Source organism: Protopterus annectens, chromosome 8.part0, assembly GCF_019279795.1.
Source record: "Protopterus annectens isolate FY-2018-M chromosome 8.part0, PAN1.0, whole genome shotgun sequence".
Classification (NCBI taxonomy): domain Eukaryota; kingdom Metazoa; phylum Chordata; order Ceratodontiformes; family Protopteridae; genus Protopterus; species Protopterus annectens.
The window spans coordinates 387,617,989-387,632,008 of record NC_056741.1 but is presented as its reverse complement, the minus strand read 5'-3'; the positions used below and the strand labels follow the sequence as shown (position 1 = coordinate 387,632,008).

At 43.1% G+C, this 14,020-nt stretch overlaps 1 protein-coding gene across 4 annotated transcripts in view; it reads left to right on the top strand.

Moving 5' to 3' along the window:
* Positions 1 to 14,020, top strand: part of OTUD7B (OTU deubiquitinase 7B) — a 1,511,480-nt gene that overhangs the window by 1,244,839 nt on the left and 252,621 nt on the right. For 3 of the 4 annotated variants that reach the window (XM_044079900.1, XM_044079902.1, XM_044079899.1), the window contains one exon: positions 4,313 to 4,427. In XM_044079900.1, coding sequence (XP_043935835.1) covers positions 4,313 to 4,427 — 115 coding nt within the window. The remainder of the gene's footprint in view (positions 1 to 4,312; positions 4,428 to 14,020) is intronic. The other variant, XM_044079901.1, reaches the window with a different exon arrangement.

Below are 14,020 nucleotides of genomic sequence, written 5' to 3'. Positions count from 1 at the left end.
TGGTTGTGTAGGTGAGGTTGTATTCTGGTAATTTTGTATATATTGTACATATTTTTGGTGCAGGTATGTTTGGAGTTTTTGGTTTTGGCCTTGTCTTTTTAGGGTCTTCTGACATCTGGGGCAAGAAAAGACTGAGGATATGACGTCGGTCATGCGCATTAGTACCCTGACGTACTGACGTCAGTCTAATGCGCCTTGACCGACGTCAGCCATATACTTTGGTATTCGGGCCGACTGGACAGCGGACTACCCAATAGTTAGGACTGCAGCAATGTGGATCCTCGAACATCTACATTTATGGTAGGTACAAAACTGTACTTTCTGTCTTCTACAAGCTGTTGAGGGGATATCTGTACTTGGCATACAAGGCAGTATCACATCCCACTCTTATTGGCCCTCCTGCATATCCGCAAAACAAACAGCACCAAAATTACCCCTTCTAAAGACTTAAAACATGCCTGTGATATAAATAGAAACTGCTGGAGAGACAGATATGTATCCCAGAGACCACCCATTCTCTGGAATAGGCTCCCCTTCCACGTGAAGCAGAGTTTCCTGCCTAATTCAATTCAAGAGTAACTTGGACAATTGGATGGAGAGCAGGAAGTTCATCCCTGGCTTGGCATCTATGTCTCTTAATGAACACAGGCAGCCTGTAAATGGTTAATCTCCCATGCCCCTGCTTGTAAATGTTTCATCTCCCAAGCCCCTGCTTACACATCAAGGGTACTAAAACTTGTCAGGGATTCATAATGCATGGCTAGGCTTAAAAAGGCGTTGGCCTAGTAAACACCAATGAACGTAAAATCAACTGTTAAACTGTATATAACTCAGTGTTATGTAGTATATTGTGTTAGCTCATGCTAATTGTGAAAAAGTATGTTATGTACTTTTGTAATGTGCTTTTCTCTCTACACCTTTGCTGAAGGTGTTTTGCACAGTCAAACTTTCCCAGTAATCAAAGGTTGAAAGATACATACATAGATAGTAACAATTGACTTTACATTAAAAGGAATGTGAATGTCAAACAGTTTATGTAGCAGTACAACTCAAGTGAGCTGACAAGCGTAACAACTTTAAGCCAGTACAGAGAAGAAATGCAATGCTTTAAACTAATATGCAAGTGTAATCTGCAAATGTACCCTAAAGAGACTGGTTGCTGAAGTGATGCAGTACAATGTGTCATTCAGCTTATAACAGTAAGTGGATAATTATTTTGGTAGCCCTGTAAAAGACCCCAAAAGGCTCACATTAAGTGCAGAAATCTCTAAGAAATGCATCCTTTTTCCATGAGAGTTCATGCACTGACCAAGGATGGATAGAAAACTGGTATGAAATCACTTCCACTGTTCGTGGGGGCAGAGGAATTGCTTGTTTAAAAAAAATGCTGGCAGGGATCAAAGGTGTGAGAAGTAAATTGGATGTTACGATATACTGTTAAACTGAAAGCTACTCAAAAATCTAGTGTTATAAGAGTATTTACCCACAACTATGCTTTCCTAAAAATATCACAGGAGTTGCTGTGGTTATGTACTTTATGAAAACTTGAGTCATGTACTAGATCTGACTTCATGTTGTATTTTGAACATTTTTTTTTCAAATTTGAATCTGTATAAGCTGGTTTTACGCAAGCAGATTGGAATAAATGTAGATTCTGATTGCATTGCACTAATTTCATTTTGTATTGTGGAAACATTTTTATTTTGTCCTAGTACCTGGAATCTCCTATGATCAGAGAGCAGTACCCCAAGGCTGTCCCTTTGTACCGATACCAGCAAACCAATTTAGACGTCTGTCCACATAGCTTTAAGCTAATCGAACCAGCAGGTCAAGCTCCGAACTTAACATAGATCTTAAGAGATTTTTGTTTTTCGAAATGGTGCAATGATTCTCCTGTACAACAGTAAAACAACACAGTGATTCATGGTTCTTCAAATGTGATTCTCCTTCATTGTGCGATCTTTTCAGAAGTTAGGTGAATGTACTTGTTACACTGAGGAATTCAGATTGCAAGCTTACATATCCCGTAGATAAACCAATCTGTAAAAACTACAAGAAAAAAACTGACCAGGCCAGGATTTTCCCTGTGTGATTCCTTAAACTCTCTTGCTAGAGGCTCATGGGATATATGCAAATAAACCTATTAAGGACATCCTGCATTTAAGGTATGTTCAAAAGGTTGAACTGGAGATCATTGTCAGAAGATACATGTTTGTATAAAAATAAAGACCCACGAGGACCAGTCTTCTGCTACATAGGTCCAGCATGCACCCATGTCTTACAAAAAAGAATGTCATCAAATCCCAGGGCCTATGACTAGCCAGAGTTTCCATGGAGCTCAGAAAATTTATGGTCAACATCAATCTTAAAAAAGATTTCTTAGAAAGATGGCACAACATAAAACTCATCCAGAACATCCTGGACCCTATAATCGAAAACAAGCACTCCGACCTCAAATTCCCCAGCTTGGGACAGCCAAGGAGGAGAAAGCAGAAAGATGCCCTCAAGGAACCCAATATGACTTTGACCTTTTCCACTGACTTCTACACTTAAAATAAATTCTTGAGCATGAAAGCAAAGATAATGACCCTCTCCCAAAAAATCAACCAGGAACATTCCCATGCAACAAACAAAAGTTTATCTACTAGTAACACCTAAGTAACAAAGACCAGTTCAGCTGCCCGAATTCAAAGAAAACCTTCCACTGCAAGTTCTATGGTAACTGCCACATGGAATGCATAGCGTACCAAGCTCAATGCGCCAGATGCGCAGCATTCTATATTGGAAAAACACTGAGCAAATTAAAAACCAGAGTAGCCCATCACCTACATGATATTAAAAAACTAAATCCAAACAATGCTTTAGTCAAGCACCTCAGGGAATCCCACGGACATAGTTTTCTCTTTCATATCCTGGATACAATAAAAAAAAGGAGTCCTAAGGACCAGCAAATGATTACTTGGAGAAGCGTGAACTCAAATGGCAAATTAGGCTCGATGCCAAGAGAGCCCCTGGACTGAACTCTCACATATCAATAACCAGCGTACTAAACCAAAGGAAGCTTCACCATCACATCTTTTACTGAGAGTAAAAGGGATTGTTTTACCTGATTATTCACTGAAATTTTTTTTATCACTCCCAAAGACAGTCACTTAATGTCTTACTGTAGTTAGAAGTTGGGTCTGACAAAGCGATCTGCGAAAGCGCATGGACTTTACTATTGAAAAATGCTTATTTTTATTTCTTTATTTTTATACAAATGTTTTTTTTTTCTGGCCATTATCTCCAGTTTAACCTTTTACACCCTCGGAGGTCTAATAACAGGAGAGAGTATGTGAGATCCGCATATCTTTAACACGGGATGTCCTTAATGGGTCTGTTTGCATATATATCCCATGAGCCTCTAGAACAAGGAATCACACAGCAAAAAACCCTAGTCTGGTCAGTTTTTCTTGCAGTTTTTACAGATTGGTTTATCTATGTGACTTGTTTTAGTTAGGAGGGTTTTTTACAGACACAACCCCCTATGGTAATGAACATCAGCTGGGTTAATATAAGCTTGCAATCTTAATTCCTCAGTGTAACAGGTGCACTCACCTAACTTCTGAAAAGATCTTAAAATAAAGGAAAATCTCATTTGAAGAAGAAGAATGAGCCAAGAGTCAGTGTGTTATTTTATGATTGTATATGAGAATCTTTTGCAGCATTTTGAAAAATAAAAAATTCTTAAGTTCTGTGTTAAGCTTGGAGTTTGACTTGCTGGTTCAGTTAGCTTAAACCTATTGGGACATGTCTAAATTATTATGGAAACAGTTGAAGAAAACTTAGGTGCTATAAATGACTACTTAAGCTAGATTGTAGCATTGGTTTTATCCAGAGAAGACAGACAAACACCACTACCATTTCAACTACAGTAATAAATATGCTGCAGGAGAAGTTAACATTTTTAAACTACACATTCCTGGACTGTTTCAGTCTTCAAGTTTTGTTGGTTCGGCCTCTTGTGAACCATTATCAATGCAAATGCCATTTGAGTTGATAATCTTTTATATCTGTGTTCAAGTCAGGTAACTTGTCTAGGAGCACCATTACTTACTTTGGAATATGATGAACTGCTGTACACTCTCATGTGCTGAATTTGAATTTGTGTTTTGGTAATGAAAAAAATGTTTAGTCTACCTGCTAATTCAGAAGTGTTGGTAATTTATTATTCAGCGGTTTCTTTTTACCTAATGACTGCCAGCCAGCTGTGATGTACACTCTTAAAGATAGTCATACAATTGACAGTTTCTTTCCTCTTCTTTTTTTGCAGCAGTAGTTCCTCTGATGGATTCTGAGCACAAGCTACTTCCATTTCATTTTGCTGTAGATCCCGGAAAGGATTGGGATTGGGGCAGAGATGATTCTGATAATGTGAAGCTTGCAAGGTACATTTAGCATGTCACATCAAGAATTTATGACAACAAAAATTACAGGCAGAGCCACTCGTAATATACATTTCATGTCACTGTGAAACTTGCATATTCAATTAAGTTCATTTGTAATTTTTGGTGGAGACACTTAGCCCATCAACAACATTTATGGCAGTACTGTTTGAAAGTATTTGAGACGGTAAAAGGGGCATCCATTGTACCCATAAATTGTTTTCCTCTGTAATATTGTTAATTTGTCTCTATTCGTATGCATTTGTATGTCTGTTTGGGGCTTTTCCCCTCGGGTCTCCACTGAAAAAGGGTAATTCTTACCCAGCTGGACCAACCCGGTTAACAAATGCAAATAAATAAATAAATAAGTGGAACTGCACTGCATAGTTTATAGTCATACATACAAGTGATTGTAAATGTGTGATAGTGTAGACAGAAGAGCCATTGTCTTTCAAGTTCTTCTAGTTGGCACATTTAGCCCTTAACCAGCTGTGTAACTTTCTTTATCTTGCCTGTACTGTCTCAGGCTGTCTTGAAGGGATCATGCTGCTTGATCCTTGAGCAGTCCATTTCTGCAGTAACCAACTCTTGATAGACTCCTTTATCAATTTTGCTCCCACCCACCCCCCCCTTCTAGAAGTTGTGTGACCTTGGATTTTGGTATATCTATGTATGACCAGTGGCGGAGTGGGGGGATTCAGAAGAGGAGGGGACATGGTAATGGATGTAATGTGAAAAAAAAAACCAGCCAGTTGACAAGTTGGCTTCTGATGAAAAAAGGCCAAGTCCTGATTGCTGTACTTATGATCAAGGTCAATAACTTGGTTCCATTACTCAAAAGTTGCTGTTAATGATGGTTGTTAACTGTACAGATCTGATGTTGTCATTTTAGTTCATTTCTCAATGAATGGGTCTCTGATCTGGTTCGGCTGCATACCTTCCAGACTTTTGGATCGAATTCTCGAGCTCCTCCCCTTACCTATAATGCCACTAATTCCTGCATTACCTCAGATCTCATTTGCAGCTCTTACTGTTCGGATGCGGATCATGCACTCTTGAGCTCTGAGTTTATTTCACGACTTTTCGTGAGTAAAAGTAGGATTTATTTAGCTTTCTTCTATTGCTTTCTGTTTCTATGTATTTTTCTATGATCTGCGGTGGTGGTGCTGCGGTAGCGTTGTCGCCTCACAGTAAGACGTTGTCGTGTTCGATTCTCAGCTAGAGCGTCTTATGTGTGGAGACATGCATGAATGGGCGTACCTTCGTTGAAGGTTGTGCGTCACGGCTGGCAACTTGGCACGTAAAAATCCACTGCCAATCATTAGTGGACCGGAGTTCCGCTGTGGCGATCCCTAACCGGGAAAAGCCGAAAGACACAACAACAATCCTATCCTTCCTTTACTATTCTCTTCTTTCTGACTTTTTTTCTACTCATTTTTTTCTCTAGTATTTCTAGTTATCATTGTTGGTAACTTTTTTTTTTTGTCTTACCCATCTCTCAAGGTAGCTATTTAATTACCATTGTTGATAATCCCTATCTTTGTAAACCTTTCTTTTGTTTATTTAAAAAAAAAATAACTCTTGTTTTCTTCCTTCTTTAAGCATGGCTGAAAAGCCAACAGGTTATAAAAAGCGCATTTCCTGCGGGTGTAAGATACCAAACTCTGATGATGACCGGGAGTGCGTCTGTTTAGATGCTGGCCATTTAGATACCCTTTGCCAAATCTGCATGGGGTTCAACTCCAGGACCCTAAGCTATGGATGAAACAAGTTACGGAGCCCAGGAAACAGACAACTTTCTCTTGAATGGTCTCCTATACCTGCTCCTGCACCGGAGCCACTGTATGAAATACCTGAGCTTTCATATCTGACCTCCCTGGTTCTGACGCCTGTTCTGTCAAAATCTCCTCAGCCTTGAAGCCCTCGCTTCTCTCTGGAGATGGTCTCCCATAGGCACCGATCTCTCTTCTGTTAGATCCTCCCAAAGTTTATCAGAGATAGATGTGGATAGGGTGATAAGGAAATTCTTCAGAGATCAGATCTCGATGGTGGTCTTACTGTCTCCATCTCCCATTGAATCCATGAACCTTCAGCCTTTTTCCCATTCCATTATATCTTCTCTGATCCAGCCATTGATTTCAGAGCCTTTGGATCTGAGAACCCTGACAGTCAAAGTATTGGATCTAAAGATGGCCTCCTGTTCGACTCCAGTGGTATCCCTGATTCGTTTGGCACTGACCCCCCCCCCTTGAGCAGGATGGGTCTCGGAGCCAAAGCATAGGTGCCATATACAGGGTGGGCTGATGCCTTTAACTCTGAGTTTTAGAGCCTTGCTTCTCCTCGGAGCCTCAGTGCTAGACAGCTCAGATGTTCTTCGTGTTTCACTGTTGCAGTCATCACACTTGGGTTTATCTGCCTGAAGGTAGCCCTCAGCCGGCCCGAATACCAGAGTCTTGGAATTTCTGCATCCGGTGCTGTCACCTCTTCCATGACATCAGGCCTCCAGGGGTATAAAACATGCAGCCGATGTCATTACATCAGTCTTTCTTGCCGCACAGGAGCCCGAAGCAGAAGCAGTTCACAAGTGCCGGTCGACCGCTACCTGAAATTTTCATTTTTCAAGTTTCAAACCTAAAGTCTTCTAAAGCTTAAGTACCCCGTTAGGGATCCTTTTTTTCTTGCTCTAACCAGTGTCAGAAAAAGTTAACAATTGTCTTGCCTGTGGAAAGCAAATACCTGAGAGATTTTCATTCTTACTGTGTCTTCTGTTTAGGCCCAGACCACGACGTTCCTTGCTGTAGGTTTTGTGTCTTGTTTAACGCCTGAACTATTCACCGTCGGCCTATCTTTGTCGCTAAATTCTTTCGCTCCCGTTCTCCGTTTTCTGAAATGACTTCCTTAAGCCCATCCGATTGTCGATCTTCCACAAAAACTTAAGGATAAAGACAGAGACAGACCGCATAGGTCTAAAACTGCCGACGATGCTTCCATTAAGCTAGTCACCAGTTCACCCAGTACTCAGTGAGGCGCTTTCACAGCCCTTGATACCCACTTCTACAGATTCGCAGGCCTCTGCTGAGACCCATTCGGAGTCCGGTATGCCACAAGATGCTTCTTCCACTATGCAACCTGCGGATGTTCTTCGTGTTTCACTGTTGCAATCATTACATTTGGGTAACCTGCTGGCAGGTTGCCCTCAGTCGACCTGATTAACAAAGTCTTGGGTCCTGCGTCGGTTGCTGTCCCTTCTTCCATGATGTCAGGTCGTCAGGGGGTATAAAACATGCAGCCAACGCCATTACATCAGTCTTTCTTGCCGTGCGGTGCCCGAAGCAGAAGCAGTTGGCAAGTGCCGGTCATCCGACTCCTGAAGTTTTCGTTTTCGAGTTTCAGAACCAAAGTCTTCAACTTAAAGCTAAGTACCCCGTTGGGGAAACTTTTTCTTGCTCCTTACCGATGTCAGTAAAAGTTAATAATTGCATTACTTGTGGAAAGCAAATACCTCATAAAGATTTTCATTCGTACTGTATTCCTTGCCTAGGCCCTGACCACGACGTACCTTGCTGTCGGTTTTGTGTTTTATTTAATCAGCGCACTATCTGTCGTCGTCACATTTCTGCCTCTAAATATATCGGTTCTCGGTTTAATTATCCAGAAATGTCGGTTAGCCATCCGACTACCAGGATACCTAAAAACCGCAAAGATGAAGACAGAGACAGGCTGCCGAGGTCCAAAACTGCAGACGACGCTTCTCCTAAGCCAGTCGCCAGTTCGCCGGTACTCAGTGAGGTGCTTTCGCAGCCCCTGATACCCGCTACTTCTGATTCGCAGGCCTCTACTGAGACCCATTCGGAGTCCGGTATGCCGAGAGATGCTTCACCTATGGAACCCGCGGATGTCTCTACCTTGGATGGGTCAGGAGCCGCTGTGCATTCACCGGCTTCTGAGAGTGTATTCAGGCCTACAGACTTGCATATTAAATTGACACCGCCTTCTTTACTAAGGCCTAAATCTCGATCCATGTCTAAAAAACCGACGCCCAGGCCACATGTTCAGGCCCCTATGCCTAAAAAACAAATGATAAAAATGGCTGAAGATCTAATTACTGTAATCAGGGGTAGTCAACACCCCCCCTCCCCCCCAAGAGGCCTAGGGCTGAGCTTGATTATGAATCTTCTGATCAGGATTCTGTTTCTTCTGACTCTTCTAATGACCTGGATTTGTCCATACCTACTTATGAGGATTTTGATGCAGTGGATTCCATTCCCTCTGCTTCCTCTCCTGATGATTTTTCTTTTGGGGAAACTTTGCATACTTTAAGGGAGCATTTCCACTGGGAAAGCCGGGAATTTTCTTATTTAAAAAAGAGGCTTAGGGATTTCCTTCTTCTACCTCAGCATAGACCTTTGGCTATACCGCCTGTACTAGACATTGTTGATGATGTGTTCTCTGAATCCAGTTTGGCCCCTGATTCCCTGCCTCCGGCTCCCAGTAAACCTGACCGATACTACAGGGTTCCTGAGTCCCACAAGTTTCTTTTCAAAAATCCTGTTGCAGATCCAGAAACCATTTCTCAGGGACCCAAGGGCATTAAAGCTTCTACTGCTAAAAATCCAACCCTTTCTGATAGAGACTCTAGGGTGCTGGATAGATGGGGTAAAAAGGTTTATACTTCTGCAACCTTGGCAATCAGAGCTTTAAACTGCCAATTTCGTGTGTTAAAATATCAACAGCATATTATTGGACTGCTTAAACAGAAAATGATGTTGATTCCTGACTGTGTGGAAAATAAAGATTTACAGGATTTGATGCATTCTGCTGAACAAGTTGGAAAACATACTTTGCAATGTGGTTTTGAGTCTTTAGAGGCCTCCTGCGGGGCTGCTATTACTGGGTCTGTGCTTAGAAGGCATGCTTGGCTTAAGGAGCAATCTTTGCCTGATCATGTTAAAGCTAAATTGTTGGATGCTCCTTTAAATCAGGACCGCCTGTTTGGCAATAAGGCTGAAGAAGTTCTAAAAAAGATGGAAGATAAAGCTTAAGTCTATGCAAACCTTTAAAGATTTCTTACAAGTGCAACCTCCAAGATTTAGTAGGCACTGGCCTACTAAGAATTGGTCCTTTCCAATCCCTTCCAGAGCCTCTCAAGCCAAACCCAGACACAGCAAAAACCCCAGGTTTCAGTCCCAGGGGACTCTCAGAACTAAGCAGTGGGGGGGCCTCCACTTCCAAATCTGGAAATAACAAGACACCCCCCTATGGTAAACAGTCTGAATGACTTCCTTTTAAAATTACCAAGCACTTACCTTTTAAATGCCCCTTTGGGGGAAAGATTGCTCTTCAAACTCATAACCCAAGACAAATGGGTTTTAAATATAGTGCCCCAGGGATACAGATTTCATTTCCACACGTTGCCAACACCAATCGGGTGGCCAGACCTGCCCCCAAATCAGTGGGCAGAGGCTCAAAAACAAGTACTTTCCCCTCTTAAGCATGGGGGCTATTCAACTGGTAACAGAAGAGGAAAAGAGACAAGGTTTCTATTCCAGGCTATTTCTGGTACCCAGAAAAGGCAAATCATGGCGTCCAATCCTGGACTTATCTACTCTAAACACCTTTCTGGAGATTCCAAAATTCAAGATGCTGACTCTTCACCAGTTACTTCCTATGCTAGGCAAAGACGCCTGATTGGCAACTCTAGATTTAAAAAAAAGCATACCTGCACATCCCAGTCAGGAAATTTTGTAGAAGATACCTATGCTTCAAAGCAGGCTACTTGCATTTTCATTTCTCTGCACTGCCCTTTGGCTTGTCCACTGCTCCCAGAGTATTCACAAAGTGCCTGGCTCCAGTCATTGCATTTTACTAGCAAAGAAATATTCAAATATATCCATACCTGGGCGATTGTCTAATTCAGGCAGAAAACAAGGGAATACTTCTGAATCATCTGGTGTTTGTAAAAAGGGTTCTAACTTGTCTGGGGTACACCGTAAACGAAAATAAATCACAACTGGTACCCTGTCAACAGATTACATTCCTGGGTGCAAGCTTGAATACAGCTGCGCAGATGGCTTTCCTCACGCCAGAGAAGCAAATTTATTTGGTAACTTACTTTAAACAAGTGGCCACAAAAACCCTGTTATCTACAAGACAAATACTGCAAGCCTTTGGGGGGTCATGGCCTCCTGCATTCTTCTAATTTCATATGCAAGACTGCATATGAGGAAACTACAATGGTATCTAAAAAGTCTATGGAGTCAGCATTGTCACAGCCTGGAAACAATGATTCCTATCATACCTTGCTTACGACTGGAGTTCCTATGGTGGGCAGAAGCCTGCCACCAAAACAAGGGACTACCATTTACACTAGCTCCTGCCGCCCATACCCTAACTACAGATGCATCAGACTATGCATGGGGGGCTCACCTGGCAGGGAAGTGCATTCAGGGCAAATGGAACCCAAATCGAATGCACCTACACATCAATCAAAAAGAAATGTTAGCTGTACAGAATGCTCCGACAGCCTTCAAGGGACTACATTCTTCCAGGAAAACTAATGGTAAAGACTGGCAACACCACGGCTATGTGGTACATAAACAAGCAGGGAGTACACATTCCTACCCCCTCTGCAGACTAGCCATGGCATTGTGGAACACAGCCTTGAGCTACCAAGTGCATCTTCAAGCTCAATTCCTGCCAGGAAAATTGAATACACTGGCAGACTGACTAAGCAGAAACCTCATGGACCCACATGAGTGGAAACAGGAACCACGGATTTTCAACATGTTGACAAGCGAATGGGGGAGCCCAGACATGGATCTATTTACCTCCCCCCAGAACTACCAGTTGGACAAGTTTTGCACAAGGACTCCACACAAACAATCCTGGAAAGTGGATGCTCTGTCCTTCAGCTGGAAAAACCTATCAGTCTACGCCTTCCCCCTCTGCTGTCCAAAGTTCTACTAAAAGTCAAACAGGAAAAACCAGAGATGATTTTGATTGCTCCAGACTGGCCATGCCAACACTGGTGTACCCCCTCCTGCGCACTGTCGTAAATATCTAAATGACACCTGCCTCAGACCCCTTCCCTGCTGTCTCAGCAGGAGAGCCAAATTCTGCACCCTCATCTTCCAACATTGAACCTTGCAGCCTGGCTACTCACTTAAATTCACCCTTATCATCCTTCAGCAAACCTGTGATGGATGTCATCTTGGAGGCGAGGAGACCTAGTATGTGAAAATCTTATGCTGACAAATGGAAAAGATTCTGTGCCTGGAACCAATCTTTAGGGATGAGCACAGCAGCACCCACTTTTCCTCAGATTTTGCAATACTTAACTGAGATGCTTCACAAGGGCCTGTCTTTTTCCTCCATTAAAATCCACGCCTCAGCAATTTCAGCTCACTATAACACAGAACCACCCCTCTTCTCTCATCCTCTGCTCAAGCAGTATCTCAGAGGGGCAAAAAACTTGAGACCACCCAAGAGAGCTCCTAACCCTGCCTGGGACCTTAACTTTGTTTTGGAGAAACTCACTCTACCTCCTTTCGAGCCAGCTGCTACTGCAGACTTAAAATTTCTTTCTTGGAAAACAGCCTTCCTTTTAGCAATCACTTCAGCTAGAAGGATATCTGAATTGCAGGCCCTTATGGCAGTGGAGTTTTTCATCATCTTTCATGCGGACAGGGTATCTCTCAGGATCAATCCATCCTTCATGCCCAAGGTGGTTTCCAGTGTGGCTCTTAATCAGTCCATTCATTTGCCAACCTTCTTTCCCAATCCACAGAACAAAGGGGAGCAAATTCTACATTCCTTGGATGTGCACAGACAACTTAGATTGTATTTGGACAGAACTAAATCTCGAAGAAAATCTGAACAATTGCTGGTAGCATTTGCTGCAGGGGCAGAGGGGAAGGCTATTTCAAAACAAACCATTTCTAAATGGATAAGCCATTGCATTCATTTCTGCTATAAGCACCATGGAAAACCTGTCCCCCAGGGGATCAGATCTCACTCCACCAGGGCTGCATGTACTTCTGCAGCCTTTCTCAGAGGTGTTCCTACCAGGAATATCCTAGAAGCTGCTACCTGGAGTTCTGTACATACTTTCACCAAGCATCATCATTTACCATTTTTCTCTAAACCTAGAGCTGGCTTTGCAACTGCTGTATTGCAGGGCCTTATAGCTGGCCCTAATGCTATATAAACTCCTCCTCCCATCCTTAGCTTTGGGAGTCTACCCAAATGTAATGACTGCAGCAGTGCGCTTCCCTTTGGCTTATCTGCTACTCCCAGAGTTTTCACAAAATGTCTGGCTCCGGCCATTGCCTTTTGCAGACAAAGGAATATCCAGATTTACCCATACTTAGACGACTGCCTAATTCAGGCAGACAGCCAAGAAAAGCTGCTCAAGCACCTGACCATTGTGAAGTCACTACAAACCTCCCTAGGGTACATACACTATCAACGAAAAGAAATCCAAACAGGTGCCCACCCAAAGGATTATATTCCTGGGAGCAAGCCTGGACACAGCATCCCAGATGTCATTCCTTACACCAGAAGAGCAAATTTTCCTGACAGCCTACTTCTCTCAGCTAGCCCCCAGACCCCAGTTATCTGCAAGGAAGATCCTGCAAGCTATGGGGTTCATGGCATCTTGCATACTACTCATTCCATATGCCAGACTGCATACGAGGAAACTTCAGTGGTATCTAAAAAGTCTTTGGTGTCAACACTCTCAATACCTGGAGACTCTTATACCTATAATTCCTTGCCTCAGAAAAGATTTTCTTTGGTGGGCAACAGCCTGCTCCCACAACAAGGGACTACCCTTCTCACCACCCTTCGCTGCCCAGATCCTCACCACAGACGCATCAGATTATGGTTGAGGTGCACATCTGGATGGCAGGTGCATACAGGGCCAGTGGAGCCCGCAGCAAATCCCTCTGCACATCACTAAAAAGAAGTGATGGCTGTCCAGCACGCCTTGATAGCTTTCAAGCCCCTTCTCTCCCCAGGGACTCTCCTGATCAAACCAGACAACACCACTGTGATGTGGTATATCAACAAGCAGGGAATGACTCACTCCTACCCTCTATGCAGGCTGTCCATGACCCTTTAGCACACAGCCTCTGCCATGCAACTGCACCTGTTAGCACAATTCGTACCAGGATCTCTCAACTCTCTGGCAGACAAATTAAGCAGAAATCCTCTGGACTCACACAAGTGACATCTCAACAGAAGAACCTTCACCCTAATAGCTCAGAAATGGGGCACCCCGAAGGTCGACCTCTTTGCCTCCCAAACTAACCATCAGCTCAGCAAATTCTGCACCAGGGAGCATCACTGCATGGCTTGGAAAATGGATGCCCTGTCCTTCCCCTGGGTCAATCTATCAGTCTATGCCTTTCCTCCACTACCTCTCACCCACAGGGTACTGCTCAAAGTAAAGGAGGAAAAAAAACAAGGACAATTCTTATAGCTCCAGACTGGCCTCACTGGCACAGGTACCCCTTGCTGCGCAGCCTGTCCCCTCTGACACCATGGCATCTTCCTCAGATTCCAAACCTTCTGACCCAGAAGGAAGGGGAATTCAT